This window comes from Protopterus annectens, chromosome 10.part0 (assembly GCF_019279795.1).
Source record: "Protopterus annectens isolate FY-2018-M chromosome 10.part0, PAN1.0, whole genome shotgun sequence".
Classification (NCBI taxonomy): Eukaryota; Metazoa; Chordata; order Ceratodontiformes; family Protopteridae; genus Protopterus; species Protopterus annectens.
Genome location: NC_056744.1, coordinates 1,229,294,975 through 1,229,315,006, shown reverse-complemented (window position 1 = coordinate 1,229,315,006; position 20,032 = coordinate 1,229,294,975). Strand labels below are relative to the sequence as shown.

Sequence of the window (20,032 nt, the reverse complement as noted above, 5' to 3'; positions counted from 1 at the left end):
GATTTTCCCAGTAATTAAATGCCAGTCAGTATGCAGCGCTACAAAATTTACCATAACTTAACCACAAACTAGAACAAAATAACTGCATCTTCAAACACACACATTTACGACACATGGTTAATTTTTAGTTATGCAGATGAATATCACGATCACCCTTGCACTTCAGTCCATTATTTAAAAGACGTCAAGGTTTTCTTTGCAAAACTATAGTAATCGCACATTAAAATATTTGGACTGATGCGTAGTAGAAGCAAAAGTAGTGTCTTTCCGTGGCAAAAAAAAAAAACGATCTGCAGAACAACCTTTACTGTGATTGTTAATAGAAGCTTTGAATAAATAAAAAAGCATGCAACTGAAAAGTATGTATGTATGTATTTATTTATTTACATCTCAATAGGCATGTTTACAAAAAAATCTCCCTCAGTCCCTCTAATAATTTGTTGCAAAGCAACAGATCGATTACTTCCGTGTAGTATTCTGACAACTAAAACAAAGACTGGCTGCAACGAGTCATGTGACTCACAGCTGGTAGTGGGCTCTTAACACAGAATGCCAGAATATTTTAAGAGCCAGTTGGGGGTGTTTTCCAACCTTTGCTGGAGTTGTTCTATTTCCTGTAACTATGTTGCTGTTAGTAATTACTCTGTTCTTACTGAACGTGTCACCTTCTGTACAGAAACAGAATGATTTCTATACTTTTAAAGTTGTAAATATCAGAGGCAAACTTGTTTCTCTTGAAAAGTATCGCGGTTCGGTAAGTGAGGAATGAATGAATAAATCAATTTCCCTGTAACTAATAAAAACGCAACTAACACCACGAACGAAGAAGCAAAGAAATGGACTAAGATACTTACGTTTTGCATTTAAAGCTGTCAGTTAAACTCTTGTTTGTGGATTGTCGCTAGCCACTTAGACTACCGGATCTTGCATGCATATCTTAACCGAGTTTGCACATCGTAGTAGACTACTATTTCAAAGTCTGACATTGTTTGGAAGCATGCATAACCACAATTAAACATTGCTGTGTGGACTAACATTTTTTTTGTTACTTTTGCATTCATTTTGTGGAAGCTTGCGATTTTACGAAGTGGTTAGTGAACTATCTGCTTTGCATACGTGGCAGCAATTTCGAAGCCTTTGTGCGATAGTCGAGGGATAATTTGGTTTTGAGCTTAACAAGCAGTACCATGCAGCTAATACGTGTTCTAATGCCTTCTGGATAAATTGTTTGCACCATTTGTTTATTTTTGCAAACCATTAAATGTTGATTCACTTATTTACAAGGGTTTGGAAACGATTGTACTCTCACTTCATTGATATAGTAAGTAGTTGAACAGAGTTGTTTATTGCCTGAGCCGTTTCCCATTCTCAACACATTTTGCAAACATTTTTCATCAAGTGTATTGCTGAAGTCAGGAAGTCCCCATACTATACCTCAATTAATGTTGTGGCACTTGACTTCTGGAGTCTCTGTTACACTTTAACTTCCATTCATATTCCTCTGTATAACTGTGTTTGTCCTGTAGACGTTTATGACTTGTTGCTGCTTTAAAACTGTAGCAGCCAAAGCGTACTTTTTCCTCATTTTTTTTCTACCAGTAGTAGACAGAGCTAGCAGTACTCCAGAGGTCACTCTTGATTCACTATAAAGTTTACCAGTTATTTAGCCAGGTACAGGTACTTTCATTAAACTTCATCCAGGTTTTTCCTGTGCGTGCTGCTGGCAGTGACGGGATGTTAGTGATTTTTTCTAATTTCAAAAATAAATGAATATATATATATATATATATATATATATATATATATATATATATACATACACACACACTTCTACTTGATTCCGATTTTGAAAAGGTAACTATTGTACTACTGCCATTTTTCATGTGTGTCTTATTCTTTTTCGATAACTTGTTATTCATTTGGAGAGGTCATTATATTTATTTTTGTAGCTTTTGTTATAAGTTTTTGCTTGCAGTAAGTTTGGAGAATCGAGTTAGTAAGTATTTTCTTGTCAAGATGAAGTTAATAAGAGTAAATATGCTTACAGGTTTATTGTATGTAGTTCAAGTGATTGTCATGATCCTCAAAAGGGTGGTTTTCAGACCCTATAAAAGATGATTATTAAAAAAAAAATCTGAACTCCAGTATCGTTCCTTCAAAGCAACACCTTATTACAATCTGAGTATGAGTACTTTCACCTATTCACATGCAGACTTCTACAGATTCTGACAACAAGGTAAAACTCCAGTCAGAAAGTAGTAGAAAAATCATGACATCATCTGAAACGCATCCAATCAAATCAGTTCTTTAAAATCAGTTCTTTTACTTGATCTTAAACCACAAGACACATCCATTCATGTCTCTTTTTTAAAGTCATTTCTTGTACATGGTCTTAAGCCTCTGTTTATTTTAAACATATTTAAAATGAATATGGTCATTCAAGCCTGCAGAATTTGTGGCATTTAATCGTATTTGCTACTCATATTCCTTGGTGTCCAACATGTTTTCAGCATCCCTGCCCCTAATATTGGGTTATATGACATCTAACACATGCAAAATAAACTTGTGCATTTTAAAGTATGTCTATACAAAGCATTTTTGCAATCAATCTGAAATCAGAATCATGAAACGGAACAGGAAGAGAGACTGGCTCTGTAGTCCTACAAACATTAACAGTGAAGTTTGTTTAGAAGCGTACAGAGTATGTCAAGCCACACTGACATTATCAACTCCTTAATAAATTGTATTTTTTTATCTGCATCATCAGTAGGCATCTCACTGAGTATAAAGTGCAGTGAGATAAAGTTCAGCTGAAAAACTCTTTATCCTTACTACTGACCAAAATCAATAAATGTCTGAGTTGGGGGTGAGTAATAGTGAAAACAGTTTGTTCTTTTTGTTATACTCAAATCACACTGTGTAACTTACAGCACGTATACCTTTTTGCAGCAAATTTATACAGGAACCACAGTGAACTGGGAGATTTTATGTTAACATGTACATACTGCCACACTGTACTGTTTTGTATGCAGAAAGCAGATGCATTCTTTTTTGTTGTTGTTCTTGCTGTTGTTAAAGAATTCCCCTTCAATTTTCATGCCCTTCAGCAGCTTTATTTCTTGTTTTTGTTTTCATTGTCTTGTTGTCAGGGATTGAGGAGTTTGGCTTTTTTACCTGTCAAAATCTGTTCTGTTTTCCAACTTTGTGGGTGTAGCTCATTCCCCAGAAACCTTGTGATGTCTCAAAAAATCTTCCCATGTGTAAAACCAGCTAACTGGCACACACTGTTTTTTGATGTTTTGATGAAACTCACAGGCTCTCACAAGTGGGATTCACATATATTTAAAAGCCACTATTTGCACACCCAGCTCCTTTCAATTTGGGTTAAATCCATCACTTTTCTGACGGTTTATCCCACCTGAGTCAGAAGAGGGAGATTCTTCCACTGCCCTTTAATTAAGAGGAAAACGGTTAGTTCCATCTTTGTATCATTTCAGTTTTTTCCTTCCTTTATCTTCATGTCTGATAATGTTGCAAAAAAAATTGTAAAGACTACTGAGAGTTTGCCAAAAGAAGTCAATTATCTGTTGTTGTTGTGGAATTTTTGAGGGCCAAGAGGATTTGTAAGCCCATTCTGCAGGAAATTGCCTGACTAGCCACACTGAGGAGTGTCCCATGTCCTGCTTTTCCCATCATTGATTGATGGCTGGCAGAAGCCATTGTTAAGGTTCAGGGTAGACAATGTAGTGCACTCCCTGTCCTGTTCAGTCTGTCACAGGATGCTAAAAGTCATTTAGGATTCCTTTTTCCTGTTAACACACCTCAGTGCTACTATACTGATATTGCTGGTATTGTAATGCTTTTTTGTTCAACATTGACCTGTGAGATTCATTTATATAAATGTATGATAGTATCATAAGTGATAATTCAATAAATATGTTTTTGTTTAAAAAATGACCTGTGAGACTGCCAGAATCAGTGCCACCAATATTGGTCTTCATTGCAGTATTTAACATGACAGCCTATTTCCTTCTGTTCATCCTTCCCTCTTTTGAAATGTCACAGGCCTCTAGCTTCCATTTTGGAATTGCCTTTACCTGCAGATCTGAGGCCATTGATGTTGGCATCAGTGCCAGGTATAGGCTTTCTGGGATTGATGCCAATCCTGGTGTTTCAAGTGATGGAATCAGTGCTGGTTTGGTCACTCCTAACATCATTTTCAATCCTTGCAGCAGAACAGAGTGTTTTCAGGACTTCTGAAGTGTTACTGTCAAGTACTCCTCTAGGAGGTCTTGTTTTTTTCCGAATCCTCTTCTCCTAAGAGGCCTCATAAAGTCCTTAAGAAGGTGAAACATCTGGACTTTTCAGAAGAATTACCATGTGAGGACTTGGTGGAGGATGGAATGAATACTCTGGACTATCCAGATGACCTCAAGTTTGAGGAATACCTAGAATGGAAGTAGTAAGGGGGGTAGCCAACTCACCATATTCCTTTTCCTCAGTGTAGACTAAAAGGTCGGCATCTGTTCTTAACTGCCTCCTAAAATATGCCACCAGATTGAGTGGAAAAACTCAGATACAGTGGCCACCATCCCCAAGAAGGCTGACCATATCATGTTGGGAGTGGGCTGTCCTGGCACTGATCCCTATGCATCTCTGCAGTGGCCTTCAAGAAGTATTAAACACAATAGCATAGAGCTCTGATGTTAATCCTGCAAGTAGAGAATCCAGAGCATGGACAACATTTTGTAGTTCATGTGTTACTCCTCCACTCTGTCTTTGTGGGTGCTAATTTGCACCTTGCAAGAAGTGTAGTTTACTGGGTGGTCTGTTGAAGGAGAAGTTGCAGTTCCAGGCTGCATCCTCTTCCAACACAAGCAGCATCTTTGCGTACATCATGTTTAATGCAGTGGAGAGGGCTGTTAAAGCTGTGGGATATGGCATTTCAACATGCTGGCAATCATGACCACTAAACAATTTTTTTACAAAAGACACTAGGGTGACCTTTTTATAATCCTCTTGTTCTCAGTTACTTGTAAATGAGAGTCATCAGCACCTCAAAACTATGTTGAAGCATAGTTAAAGCCTGGTAGCTGTGGGTGTAAAAGTCCACCCACTATAACATTCATTTTCTAGAATTCAGAACAGACGGTGTTGTATGTGCTTTTGAGATGGCACATTCAGAGCTGCAACAGGAGTCTGCTGGAACAAAGGCAAACAGCCAGGCTAATTTCCATCAGATTCAGAAGGAGCATAGATGCCAGTTCCTGGCTTTAACTAGGAAGTCACAGTCTACCTATGGGTGGGGAGGAATAGTCCTCTGACCTTGATTCACTGGTCTACTGTGGAGGCAGCTGGGTTTTCCTGCCTCTGCCTGCCCAAATAGAAGAACACCACCAAGAACTGCTGGGTAAATGCAATAATACAGGGAGGTTATTCTGCTTATCTTTATAGCTCACCTTTCTCTCCCCTTTGTTAGATTTGTCAGGCCTTCTTCTCTATCTAAAATGTGGCAAAGAAGGAGTTCATCAGCCTTCCACAGAAAATAAATATCCTGGAGTTTTCACCACACCAGAAGGGTTAGGTTACTATTCCAAGTTTTTTTTGGTGGCAAAAAAGAACAAGGGTCACGGGCCAATCTGAATGTCAACAGGCTATAAATGTTTTGTATAGTTATGGTGCAGTTGATGTTCCATGCTTTTCAGAGGGAAGTTGGATATTCTACTTGGACCTCTAAGATATCTAGGCCACACAAAAAGTATCCAAGAGTCCAGGTGGTATTTGCACATCTGGGAAGAAGACATACATTATAAATTCCAGAAGCTACCATTTGGCCTCATATCTAAAGGTGTGTGACAGATGTCTGTGATAGTAGTGCTCAAGAAACTGCAGGGAGCTAAGATAGCCCCTTACCTGGAACGCTTGACTTCTTGTTACAATATCCATAGAATTGTTGATCTCTCACATGGAGTCTCTACTCAGATTATTACATTTCCTGGGAACAACTGTGAATATTGCAGTGTCCCAGCTGCTACCATCCTGGACTTTGTTTTTGTAGGATGCCCATTGGACACCATTCACTGCTGAGCATGTTTTCCCTGGTTTAATCAGCTCACCAGACTGGAATATCCTTATTCATGACCCATTCAGTTTTGGTGTAAATTTTGCCTCAAGAACCTGGATCTCATGGCAGTATTGATTGTAATAGTGCCTCATGGGAGGTTGGAAATGAGTCCTCCAAAGAGCAATTTGTGTTCAGGACCCAAAGTCTGGATCTCATTTCCTATTACATTCTATTTATACACTTCTTGGGTGTTAGTCACAATGATTGTATCTGTCTTGTGGGGGTCACTGTAATGGGCAGGCAGTTCAGGGTGTCTGTTTATGGAAGGTGCATCTTCACATCACTGTATGGGAGATATGTGCAATCCTACTTACCCACTTAGTCTTTCAAACTCTCTCCCACTGAGACTGAGATTCATACGTCATGACAACATGGCATAGGTAAGGTACACCATTAAGCAGGGGGTCTAATCCTATCCTCTTTGTCAGGATAACATAAGTCTGGCAATGGGCAGTACAGTCCAACTGTTTTCTCTCTAACAGCCACATGTCAGGGGAGGCCAGATGTCTTGTAGGCACACTCAGCAGCTGCCATCAGAAACCCCATGAATATCCTCTCAGCTAACTGGGTGTTTAAGATCTCATTGCATCTTTGAGGGAAAACCACATTGATCAGTGCAGAAACTACCTTTTTCTCATTCCCCCCTACAAGGGTTGGCCCAAGGATGCCCTTGCTCACAAGTGGTCACACTTGACTTTTGCAGTTTTCCTCATATCTTTGTAATGATAAGGTTGGTACAAAAATCAAGACCCCCTCAAAGCCCTAGTGTTAGCCCAGTTTTATCCCATTAAGGCATGGCTCTTCCTGTTTTCTCTGTACCTGCTGTAGAAACCCTCACATCCAAGTCCCAGCAAGACTTGTCTGTCCCATATCTCTTGCAAACATCACCCAGATACTATTTTTCTCAAGACAACAGCTTGGCTTCTCCATTTCCATTAATAACCAGTTGTGACACCCGTGCACTGGCCAAGTAATCAAGGAGCTGTAATCCTCACCACTAGCACCAGTGAGGGGCATGCACATTGGGAAGGATAACAACTATACACACAGTAAAGTACAATTTTCCTTAAGAGCACACAGATATCACAGTCGGTCTGGGGCTGGTTTCTACTTTTCTCTCCAGATCCCCAATAAGACTCCCCATTGGCACAGCTATAGAGTGGAGTCCTTAACCAGGGTTCCAAGCGAAGTCCTCCCAGCACTCCCCTCTGTCCAACCAGTGCTTCATGTCCCTGCCCAAGTAGCTGATGCACACACACACTTTGATATATGATTTATATACAACCACGCAGACTGTCCTGGGGAAGGCAGGCACAGGTTGACTAACTGTGCCCCTTCTGTCCAGGCTATAAGGTAGTAATCCAGTGCCACCAGAACCCCTATTTATCAGCTACTAATAAGGCCTTTACCAAAATGTGTCTGATTTTATTGTGCAGTATTATTATCCAATTAGTATGTATGATGAACAGTAAGGCTTATTGGAGGGCTTTGTACAGTATCCCCAAATACATGCAATGTACTGAAGAACTTAAATTATTTCTACACAAAACAGCCACAGTTGAAAGGTTTAAAAATATTTAATAATAATTAAAAACACAAGACAAATCTCCTCAATTCAACACAGTGCTAGTCAAGAGTTCAGAAATTACAAGAAACTTTAAAATAATACTGTAGAATAGTCTGACATAAATATAGAAAACAGCTAGTCTAATCTTACTATTTTCTATCTATTTCTAAGAGAAATGCTAAAGTCTAAGATCCTATTTACATAGAGAGCAAGCAAGTGCTGGTGAGTGGATGTTCTTCAGACAAAATCCAAAATGCTCTGATTCTCTCTCTCTCTGAGAACGTCTTAAATTGATAATACATCACTGCTGACTCATTTCAGATTACATAATTCTTGACACTTCTAATTTAATTTCCCAGGCTAACAGAAACTCAGTTTTAACAGTTCTTTGATCTTGCACCTGGCCACGAAACCACAGCAATAAAAGACATTATACATGTAAAATCTAGCAGTTAACTCTGGTCTCAAAACAATAGAAGAATTCCTTAGTCCAGACATTCTGTCTCAGAGCTTTGAGATCAAACAGTCCTAAAATGCTTTATTTTATCAGCTTTCTTCCAGCAGGGTGCACTGTTGATACATTTTTGAAGCTCAGAACATAAACAGTTTTCTTTATATTTATGAACCAGGCTGTGGATTACATTAATATTTACAAATGACATAGAATTATTTACAAAATTCTATCTAGCTAGGCTGGCAGCCTTCACATACCTTCCCCCCAGAATACTCAAGCTAGTTTTTCAATTGACCCTTGATAAACATTTCTTGAAAGTGTTATGTCCATCTTGAGTATAACTTACCCAATTCCCTGTGTTGAAAGCCCATCTGCATTGGCATTGCTAATCCCACTGGGGTGCTGCACTGACATATATGCTTGCAATCCTAGGCTCCATCCTAGCAACTTAGCATTTTGCTGGCTGGCTCGGTGTAACCATGTTAGGGGATTGTGATTTGTAACTACAGTGAATTTTCTTCCATACAGATAAGGCTGACATGTCTGCAGTGCCCACTCTGTAGCTAGACATTCCTTTCTACAGCTGCTTAGCATTCCTCCCTGGGTTGAAGCCTACAACTGAGATAAACCACTGGGTGCTCTTCTCCCTCTGAAGAAATCTCTGTAATTTGGACTGGCTAACACAGGGGGTCCCCCCAAAGCTTCTTTAAGCTTCTGGAATGCCTGCTCACAAGCTGTGGTCCACACTACCTTATCTGGCCTGTTTTTCCTTGTCAGTTCTGTGAGGGGAGCAGCTATGGTACTATAACTGGAGACAAACCTTCTGTAGTACCCTGCTGTCCCTAAGAATGCCCTCACATGCTTTTTGGTAACAGGTGGAGGCCATGCCTGAATGGCTTTCACTTTGGCAGGTTCTGACCTGATCTTACCACTCCCCACTCTATGTCCCAGGTAGGAGACCTCTGCCATTCCCACCTGACATTTGCTCAGCTTAATGGTCAACCCTGCTCTCTGTAGACTGCCCAGCACCTCCCTGACATGTTGAAGGTGCTCTTGCCAGGAATGGCTGTAGATGGCAGTATCATCTAGGTAGCAAGGGCAAATCCTCCTGCTTCTACTATGATATGATCTACCAGCCTCTGGAAAGTTGCTTGGGCATTTTTCATCCCAAAGGGCATCTTTGTGAACTCATACAAGGCAAAAGGAGTCACAAAGGCTGACCTCTCTCTAGCACTGGGAGTCAACGGCACCTGCCAGTAACTCTTGGTAAGATCAGTGGTTGTAATATACTTAGCACCACCAAGCTGCTCTAGGGCCTCAGATGTCCTAGACATGGGGTAAGCATCTGACACTGTATGACTATTTAATTTCCTGTAGTCCACACACAACCTGGTGCTGCCATCCTTCTTTGGCGACAGCACCACTGGGGAGGCCCAGAGACTGTTGAACTCTTGAATTACCCATAGTTCCAACATCTCCTGTATCTTCTCACTCAGAGTCTGTTTGATGCTCTCAGGCACTCTGTAAGGGGCCTGCCTAATAGGCCTTTGGGGTCCTGTATCCATCTGGTGCTGCACCAGGTGGGTGCAGCCTGGTTTTCCAGTGAACATGTCCCCAAATTTGTGTAACACTGCTTAGATTTCTTGAACCTGCGTAGGAGATAGCTGCTGAGACATTGCTACCCCTTCCACTGAGGTGTCAGTCCGAGCCTCACTGAGGAGATCAGTCACCAGATCTCCCTCAGACTCCTCGTGCAATCCACAACAAATACTCAGCACAAGGGCCTCCCTATCATGGTAAGGTTTCATCATGTTAGCATGGTATAGTTTGTGCCCCTGCCTCCTGACTAGCAGTTCTACCATGTAGTTAACATCACTGATTTTCTTTACCACCTTGTAAGGTCCCTCCCATGCTGCTTGCAGCTTGTTGTGTCTGACAGGACAAGAAGCATTACCTGCTGCCCTACAGCATACTCTCTAGCTAGAGCATTCCTGTCATACCAGGCCTTTTTCTGCTGTTAGGCTTCTGCCAGGTTCTCCTTGGCCAAGCTCATGAGTTCCCTGAGCCTTGTCCTGAGGTTTAGGACATATGCCACAACAGACTCCTTGTGAGATTCACACTCACCTTCCCACTCATCTCATATTAAATCTAGAGGTCCCCTCACTCTATGCCCATACTGCAACTCAAAGGGTGAAAAACATGTGGATTCCTGGGGAACCTCTCTGTAGGCAAACAACAGATGGGGCAAATATTTGTCCCAGTCCCTCTTAAACTGGTCTGCAAATGCCCGTGGAATGGACTTGAGTGTAGAGTTTAACCTCTCAACAAGACTATTAGTCTGGGGATGGTAGGGGGTGGTCTTCAGGTGCTTCACCCTACAGTACTTCCACAGACAAGTTAGCAGGTCTGACATGAAATTGGCACCTCTGTCAGTATTTCTTTTGGGAACCTAACCTGCTGAAAATCTCTAACAAAGCATTTGCCACCTTTTCTGCCTCAGTGGGGGACAAAGTGACTGCCTCAGGGTATCTTGTAGTATAATCTACTACCACTAGGATTTACTTTTTTCCTGTGGAACTTAGGGTACTCAGAGGCTCCACAATATCCATAGCTACCCTCTGAAATGGCTCCTCAATCACAGGCAAAGGCGTCAAAGGAGATCTCACCCTGTCTCCTGCCTTGTCTACCTTTTGGCATTGCTCACAGGTCCAGCAGTACCCTGTTACATCTCTGGAAATTCCAGGCCAATACAAGTTCTGTATAATATGCCTTTTTGTACATTTTATGTTCATATGACCGGCAAAGGGAATATCATGGGCTATGGCTAGAAGTGCCAGACAGTAGGCTCTAGGCACTACAAACCACTGTATTGTCTCACCTTCTAGCCCTCCCTCAGGGGTCCACTCTCTGTACAGTAACCCTTTGTCCCGGTATACAGATTCCCCCTTCCCTTGAGAATCGGGTGCCTCACTAGCTACCTGCCTCAGGCCTTGTAATGTAGGGTCTGAGAACTGAGCCTCTCTCAACTCTCGCTTTGTAACCCTTCCCAGCTCCACTTCAACAGGAAGTCTGCCATCCTCTGACAGCGGTGCCTCACTGTCAGCCTGGGTACTACCACTCACCTCTGCCTATGCCGTCACTCTATCCAAGGGAACATCAGTACCCACAAGCAGCTGTGGTTCACATTCAGTCTCACTGCTACAGGGTAGCTCCATCCCTGTAGTAACCGACTCACCAGTCCTGGCTGCAAGTATGTTGTCTGTCTGGGTCTCTTCCAGGCTGCCAGACCCACATGCTTGTCTCGAAGCCTGACTATGTGTAGATGCATACACACATGGTACGGCCTCATCAAAATCCTTCCCTATCAGGATATCTGCAGGATGGTAGTTTGGTACCCCGGTTGTCTCAAGACAACCTACTATTGGCATTTTGACTTTCCCACTTACTGTCTCCCTCACCTTTTGTTCCCCACCTTGCCTCCGTGGACATCTATTTGCCACATGGCCCCACTGGTTGCATTCAAAACATTTTAACCTTAGGTCCTGGACGTACACCTGGACTACTGGCTTCTCCTGCTACTGTCAGATTCTGTTGGGGCAGTCTGGGCTGCCCACCATGTTTTCCTTTAGGCCCATGAGCAGCACTGTGTGTCCATTTCCTGTGCAATGATGCCCTGCTTGCTAGGTATAGGTCTCTCTTCTTCCACAACTCATCTGAAGTAGCACATTGTCTGTCAGCTAACCAGATCCTCATGTCCTCAGGCAAAGTGATGAGGGCTTGTTCCATCACCAAAAGGTTTGCCAGCTCTTCAGAAGTGGTTACCTGACATCCACTCACCCACCTATGAAAATAAGTGCTTAGTTCAGCAACTTATTCACACACACTTTCATCTGCCTTGCATCTATGCTCTCAAAAATTTTCCTGTAAGTTTCAGGTGTTAGCTTAAAAACTTCTAACAAACAATTCTTAACAGCAGTATAATCAAGAAATTCAAGATCAGATAATTTATACAACACAGTTACAGCTTTACCATGAAGTAAGGGGATCAGGAACTATACCCAGAGCCTTTAGTCAATATCATACTGTTTACATTCCCTCTCAAACATATGAATGAAACTATCAAAATTATCTCCCTCTGTAAACTGTGGAAGAAATTTACTGACCTTTTGTGTTTCTGGGGGTTCAGTTACTCCCTTCCCCATTACCTCCATGACTCTGGCAAAGAGTCAGAATCTACTTTTCATGCTGCCTCTGCCTCCCCTTCTCCACAGCTTCCATTTCCAAATGCATGGCCTCCAACTCAAGTCTCTCTAGCTCCAGATGGATTTTTAAGTCCACTGCAGAAAGGTTGAGCTGTCCATTCTCTGAGAGTTGTACATCTCCACGGCCAGTCTGATCATCCTCCTGATTGCTGTTTTCTGCTGCAGCTATGACCAAAGCTGCAATCATGTCTGCCTTAGTCAGGTTTCCATGCACCAGTCCTTTAGCCTGGCACGTCTCAGCCAACAGGCTCCTTGTCAGCTTGCCGTACTCCTCTACTGACATGCCTGCCTGCTGTCCCTGACTAAGCTGACAAGAGAAATAAAACAATTGTGATCTGAACTCTGAATATTCACTGCGTGGCTGATTTAGAGTGCAAAAACACCTTCAGTGATCACTGTACACAAGCTACAGGAATTCACTATCCACACCAATTAATATGTGATGTGGCTCTCTCGCCACTATCAAACAATTAATGTTTGATGTGGGTATCCCACCACTGCCAACCAATTAATATGGGATGTGGCTATGCCACCACTGCCAACCAATTAATGTGACACCCGTGTATTGGCTCAGTAATCGATGACCCTCAATCCTCAAAACTAGCACCAGTGAGGGGCATGCACATTTGAGATCAAACAGTCATAAAATGCTTTACTTTATCAGCTTTCTTCCAGCAGGGTACACTGTTGTTACACTTTTGAAGCTCAGAACATAGACAGTTTTTTTACATTTGTGAAACAGCCTGTGGATTACATTAATATTTACAAATGACATAGAATTATTTACAAAATTCTATCTAGCTAGGCTGGCAGCCTTCACACCAGTAACCCATCTTTTTGTACCAGGGTGTTAGAACATTTGTCTTAAAAAAAAAAAAAAAAAATCTGGTCAGCAGATTTACAAAGACGAAACAGCGCAGTTTTCTACTTGGGATTCTCACAATGGATTATATCTGTTTTCAGCTCCAATTTTATCTGTTGTAGATTGCATTTCCATGCTTTTTTTTGTTTGCACCCCCCCCCCCCCGTTGATCATCAACCCCTCCTGTTCATTTGATTCATTTGTTCACTATTGTCAGGTTGAGGGTCAGTCAGAAAGAGGCTATCATCTTAACAGCCAGTAGGGTTGTTCTCTATTTTTTTGCTTTTTTATGGCTCTAGCCTTCAAAACCAACCAATATAATTCAGTAGTTGGAATGTGTAACATAATGTCTGGGAAGCTTGTCCCCTTACTTCAGTAAGGGCTGTTCACTTCATGTGTCAAACCTCTCACAGAATGGAAGTTGTTTTCCCCAATCTCCACCAAGGCAATGGCACCTCCTTGTGTGCCCTTAAGAGCATGCCTCTTCCCCACCCCTGGCCAGCAGTCACACCCTTTTTCACTCCTCAACCTCCCTGTCTCAACCATTGTCAGGGCCACTTATTTAACTCTGGTTGCTTGAGTCACAGTCCGGGTTCTGTCACTTTGTACTACTGAGCCAGGCCCACATTCCCATAATTCTTGGCTCTGGTCTTGATTACTCTTTTAGCAAAGTCCTTACTTCCCTTTTAAAGGTCATGAGGTCTCTTGAAAGGAACTTTCCTTATCAGTGAGAGGTTCAGCCATCTGAAGCAGGATTATGGCAGAAAGAACAGGCATCTGAATGTAGTCCTAATCATGCTGGAGAAGTCAGGGCTGACAAGGTGAAGGCACCATTAGCTAAAAGGGGTCACACCAGTTTGTGATTAAGGCTGGATAAGGGTCAGAATGCAAGTTCAAAAACAGTAATGTGAGATTTTAAGGGAAGTGAATTATGTGTAGGATGGGGATGGGGAGATGAGTAGAGATAATTTAGGTCTGTAGAGGCAAACTGAGGGAAACAACTAAGCTTCGGGAGAATAGGTTAGCAATTGAATAATTGAGACTATAGCAAACGTTTGTGAAAGAGGCCAAAAGAGAAAGGAGAAATTTGAGGCTTGCAGTTGGGGCAAAAAATTGGTTTTGTATGACATGAAAAAGATGGAGAAAGAAGTGGAAGAAGCATTGTACAAAAGCGACAAACAGGAGGGTAACAAAGAAGTGAGGGCAGTAAACATTAGGTGTATAACAGAAATGAGGTAGGAAGAAATGGACTTCACCAGGCTAAGCAAGAATTGGAGGGAGATCATGGAAGAGTGGGAGAATGCAAAGGTATGAAGCGACTACTTCACCTTGGCCTTCAAAAAGGAAAGGGAGTTAAAGGTGTCAGACTGGTAGGATGGTAGGTCATAGTTGGAGAGAATCAGTCAGGAGTGAAGAGGGAACGTCTGCCCCAGAGAAGCATAAAACTCTGGGACCAGATGGGGCTGTCTTATGGTGCCCTCAGTAAACTGACCAGCATTCTGGCAGATTGCCTGGTTGCGATCATTAGTAGATTACTGGGTAGTGCAAAAGTGACTGAGAAATAGAAGCTAGTAATTGTCATACACTTATTAAATGGTGAGTAAACAAACTCCAAGGAACTACAGGACTGTAACCTAACAGCAGGGGCAGAGAAAGTAATGTAGAGGGAAGGGCTGTGGCTGCTTTCCTAGAGAATGGCAATGTCCAGGACAACCAGATGGGAGTTCATCACCAGAAGGAGTGGTCATTCAAATGTGCTGTATTTTATAATTGGGCCACATAACTTGATAAGGGATTACAAGTACATGATTTTTATCTAGAATTCACTAAGGCATTTTACTTAGTGTCATGTAGTTGACTACAGGGTTTGGGATCAGAACTTAAAATGGGGAATTGGATTATAGCATGGTTGAAGGATAGGATAGGAGTGGTTTATGGTGGGAAGTACCATGTCTAGAATAAGGTACATGATTAGTGGAGTGTTAAAGGCAACATTCTTCACAAAGATTTATAGGTAGTTACTAGGCTTACAGTCCAGGAGACCAGTGATGAGCCAAGCCTAGTTTCCCAATTGCCCATACTCTTCAAGGTGTTATACTCTTTCAGATATGTAGAAAATAGGAGGACAGATTTAATATTTTCGCTAATGTGACAGAAATGGATGGAACAGTAGTGGATGGGGAAGTCTCAAAGGCAAGATGTTTGTGGCTAGCTCCATGGCATATAGATTTTGGCTCTAAGTGCACCCCAGATGATCTGGGATTGGTTAGCAGCCTCAGTGCTGGAGGATCCAGATAGGTTGGGATGAAAATGTGCAGCCAATATCATCATGTCTATTCCAGAGAAGGAGTTGGTACAGTTTTGGGTATGTAAATCCCATCATAAGGGGTGTACTTGGGACTCAAGACTTAGGATTCTGAGAACAGCTAATGAGTGCCATGCTGTCTAGCAGAACACAGCTGGTATGTGGGAATGCACATCTTCCCTGGGTTTGGCATAGCCACCATTGCATGGCGGTTCATGCTCAATAAGTGGAGGGAGTTAGGAGCACACAGAAAAATCTTCTTACTTCCTGTGGATGACAGCTGCATTCCCTGTCTTCTTCATGTTGTATCCCTGAATTATGGAAAAAGAGAGGAACACATCAGTGAGTATGGGCTGTAAAGACCTGATGGTTATTGCGGAAATAGTCCCCTAAATAAATATATATAATTTTGTATAAGGATTTGGAAAATAATGTATCCAGTCATTTCATGCATCATTGACAATTCTACAGAATATTGTTACTTTTAAGAGTGTTTTGTATTCGGACTTTTACTAGTAGAAGAAAAATGTAATCAGATTTTTTAAATTTTCACTGTTTCACTTAAACTGTAGATAAAAACTGTACTTTTCTAGTGCATCTGATTTAGGATAAGCAGCATGCATAATGCCTGGTAGTGTACTAAGCAATCAAAGGCCACAGGGCTCTTCACTGGATGTTATGATTTTTTAAATCTCATTGCCTCAGCCAACAGCCCCTCGCTCTCCGGGCGGTGTGCAGTCCCTACCAAGCCCAGTGCTGAGACACAGCCTGTCCCTCTATCGGCAACCCTGTAAGGCTAAAGAAATCCAAACTGAGCAGAAGGGAAACCTAACCTAGAAGCCCTACAGGAACTATCTAGACTCTCTGCATTCAGCCTCACAGTCTACCAAGCCCTGTGCTGAGACACAGCCTGTCCCTCTATCAGCAACCCTGTAAGGCTAAGGAAATCCAAACTGAACAGAAGGAAAACCTAACCTAGAAGCCCTACAGGAACTATCTAGACTCTCTGCGTTCAGCCTCACAGTGTAGGTGATATCCTATACTACCTTTAGGATTTAACTATAAACTTGTGAGTGCTTTAATTTCAAATTAATCGTGAGTGCATTAAATTTAAATTAATTTGTAAGGGCCAGCACACCCGTGGACCTACCCCTCTGACCATCTCTTTACTATCTTACCCCCCCCCCCAACACCTCCTATCTTAGTGGATTTAGTGTTTTCCCTACATCTACCACTAGAGAGCAGCAGACCTCAAGGCATGGAAAACTGTTTCTTACTGGATGTAGAAATCCACTAGCTCTGTAGACCAGCCTTTCTCTACTATCCCTACTTGTACTTTTTACTCAAGTAATTACCCCCCACCCCATGAAAAGTTGTAAAGGGAATTATCCTGGTTAAGCAGTTCACAAACACATACCAAACACTTTCCCAGACTACTTTATTCGCGATCTGGTACCTCGGCCTTTCGCCTTCAAAGGATCACAAAAAGTGTGTGCTAACAAAGGTATATATACACACATAAAGTGATACTAATTAACACAGGCTCCTGATATTAATTAATTAATTAGTCAAATGCTGAGATGATCACATTATTTAAAGTGCCACAAACAATATATTCAAAGTGCAAGCAGTACATAGTATAATACCATTAAATGATTCACTAGATGGATATATTTACAAACTCCATCTATAAAGTGCCATAAACAATATATTCAAAGTGCAAGCAGTACATAGTATAATACCATTAAATGATTCACTAGATGGATATATTTACAAACTCCATCTATAACATTAATAATAATATTATTATATAATAATAACAATAACAATATTTCAATAAATTAAATAAATTAAATACTTAACTCCAAATTCAGTCCATAAGGCTTCAGTGTGTTATATTTCAAAATCATTTTAGTTTCTAATTCAAGTAATTTGTGAATATAAATTCCCCCACTTTCAAAACAAAATGGCTTGCCCAAAATAACAAAATCTTAAACTATTCGGGCAACCACCATGTTCATCAAGAAAATGTTTGGCCACAGGACTAACTTCATTGTGATTTTTAATATCTTTTAAATGTTCCAGGATACGAATTCGAACCATCCTTTTAGTTTGTCCTATGTACCATATATCTACACAATTAAAATTGATAAGGTAGATCGGTAGGAGTAGTTTACATCTTAGGCTGCTCATGTGTAGATATATGGTACATAGGACAAACTAAAAGGATGGTTCGAATTTGCATCCTGGAACATTTAAAAGATATTAAAAATCACAATGAAGTTAGTCCTGTGGCCAAACATTTTCTTGATGAACATGGTGGTTGCCCGAATAGTTTAAGATTTTGTATTTTGGGCAAGCCATTTTGTTTTGAAAGTGGGGGAATTTATATTCACAAATTACTTGAATTAGAAACTAAAATGATTTTGAAATATAACACACTGAAGCCTTATGGACTGAATTTGGAGTTAAGTATTTAATTTATTTAATTTATTGAAATATTGTTATTATTGTTATTATTATATAATAATATTATTATTAATGTTATAGATGGAGTTTGTAAATATAGTGAATCATTTAATGGTATTATACTATGTACTGCTTGCACTTTGAATATATTGTTTATGGCACTTTATATATGGAGTTTGTAAATATATCCATCTAGTGAATCATTTAATGGTATTATACTATGTACTGCTTGCACTTTGAATATATTGTTTATGGCACTTTAAATAATGTGATCATCTCAGCATTTGACTAATTAATTAATTAATATCAGGAGCCTGTGTTAATTAGTATCACTTTATGTGTGTATATATACCTTTGTTAGCACACACTTTTTGTGATCCTTTGAAGGCGAAAGGCCGAGGTACCAGATCGTGAATAAAGTAGTCTGGGAAAGTGTTTGGTATGTGTTTGTGAACTGCTGTTCTTTCGATAGTGTTCGTGAAAATTATCCTGGTTAAGTCTGAGAGTTTTAGAAACTAGACAGCATTTTTGTCAATTACTACTCCAGCCACTGCCCCCCTTAATTAACTCTCTGTTTAAACTTACTTTTCCTGCCATAGAACTATTTATAAATACCTTTCTGTCTGCTATAGAACTCTTTACTCATACCTTTCTCCCCTATACAGCTATACCTATATTCACCATTTTCTGATAAGTAAAAGTGTCTCTTACCTATCCTAAGCCTGTAGAACACAGTCTCTCTGGATAACTGATTGCCTCTCAGCCTCTCTCAGCTACTAAGTAACAACTCCTTGCTCTGTCCACTCTCACCTCCTGCTAGTATTGCACCTTTCCCTGTAAGCAGCCTGTTTTTCCCCTCCCCCCTCACTTTGTCTAGGTACTTTCTAGCCCGCCCACCCCCTCCCTTCCCTATCAGCTTAGCTAAACCTATAAATATAGGTTAAGCCTTTAGGCGCCATTTGTAAATTCCATTGCCCCAGCCAACAGCCTCTCGCTCTCCGGGCGGTGTGCGGGTCCGTAAGTGTGTTTTCTTTGTGTATGCTGTCTAGGAATTTGTACATTTGATCTGCTTTAAAGTTATGCTGTGTAGTAATTTGTACATTTGATATGCTTCAAAAGCGTTTATGACAGCCAATTCGGCTCTATGTAAGTTGAAACTTTATGAGTGTATTACAGACATTTGATGTGCTTTGTCAGTGTTTCTGATAGCCGACTTGTACATACTACCAGCATTTGATTCTGCTTTGTAAAAGTTTTAGATAGCTGAATAGGCTCAATGGTATTAAATCTGTGATAACCTTGTTACTATTGTTACATTGGTTTGGAGTGTTCCCCGCGTGGCGTCTCATTTGCTTTGTGGGTATCCTCTGTACTCTCTGTACTACTGGAACTGCATTTTAATACTGAGAGCTACATGAAGGTTTGAACGGCTTATTTTTCTTTTTCTTTTTTTATCAGCTCCAGTCCATAGCTATACGTTGTGGGTATCCTCTCTATTCTCTGTAGTACCGGAGCCGTAGCCAATACTGGGAAGCTACACGTGGGTTTGAATGGCCAATGTAATTGTTGACCCTAGTCCACAGCCCTCCTTACTGTGATGTAATCAGACGCCCCCTCATATTGTGCTCTGGTACTCGGATAGCTCAATATGCACGCTAATAAGACATAGAGGGGTTTTCTCCTGGTAGCTGCAGTTACTGCTATCCGTTGAGGTTTTTTAATTTACAACTTGCTGACTGTGATCCAACCTGTTTGACCCCTTATGTTGTGCTGTGGTATTCGGATAGCTTGCTTATGCTAACTGGACATAGAGGGTTTAATTCTCCCTGGCAGCTACACTACCCGATATCCAGGGAGGTTTCTAATTCATAAATTTTTCACAGCCCACTGTGAGTTTCTCGAAGGTTTGTCTGGTTAGCAAACAATAGTCTTTCAACCATAGCGCTGCTTGCTGTGGTCCAAACCAGTCTTGCTCCTCTCTTGGGCTCT

The 20,032-nt window shown here is 41.0% G+C and overlaps 1 protein-coding gene across 1 annotated transcript in view; it reads left to right on the top strand.

Annotated features, from left to right (window-relative positions):
• Window positions 1-536: 536 nt before the first annotated feature.
• Window positions 537-20,032, top strand: part of GPX7 (glutathione peroxidase 7) — a 199,401-nt gene continuing 179,905 nt past the window's right edge. Inside the window, exons 1-2 of the mRNA XM_044086855.1 lie at window positions 537-766; window positions 17,660-17,736. Of these exons, the coding sequence (XP_043942790.1) occupies window positions 623-766; window positions 17,660-17,736 (221 nt within the window). The 5' untranslated portion in view covers window positions 537-622. The remainder of the gene's footprint in view (window positions 767-17,659; window positions 17,737-20,032) is intronic.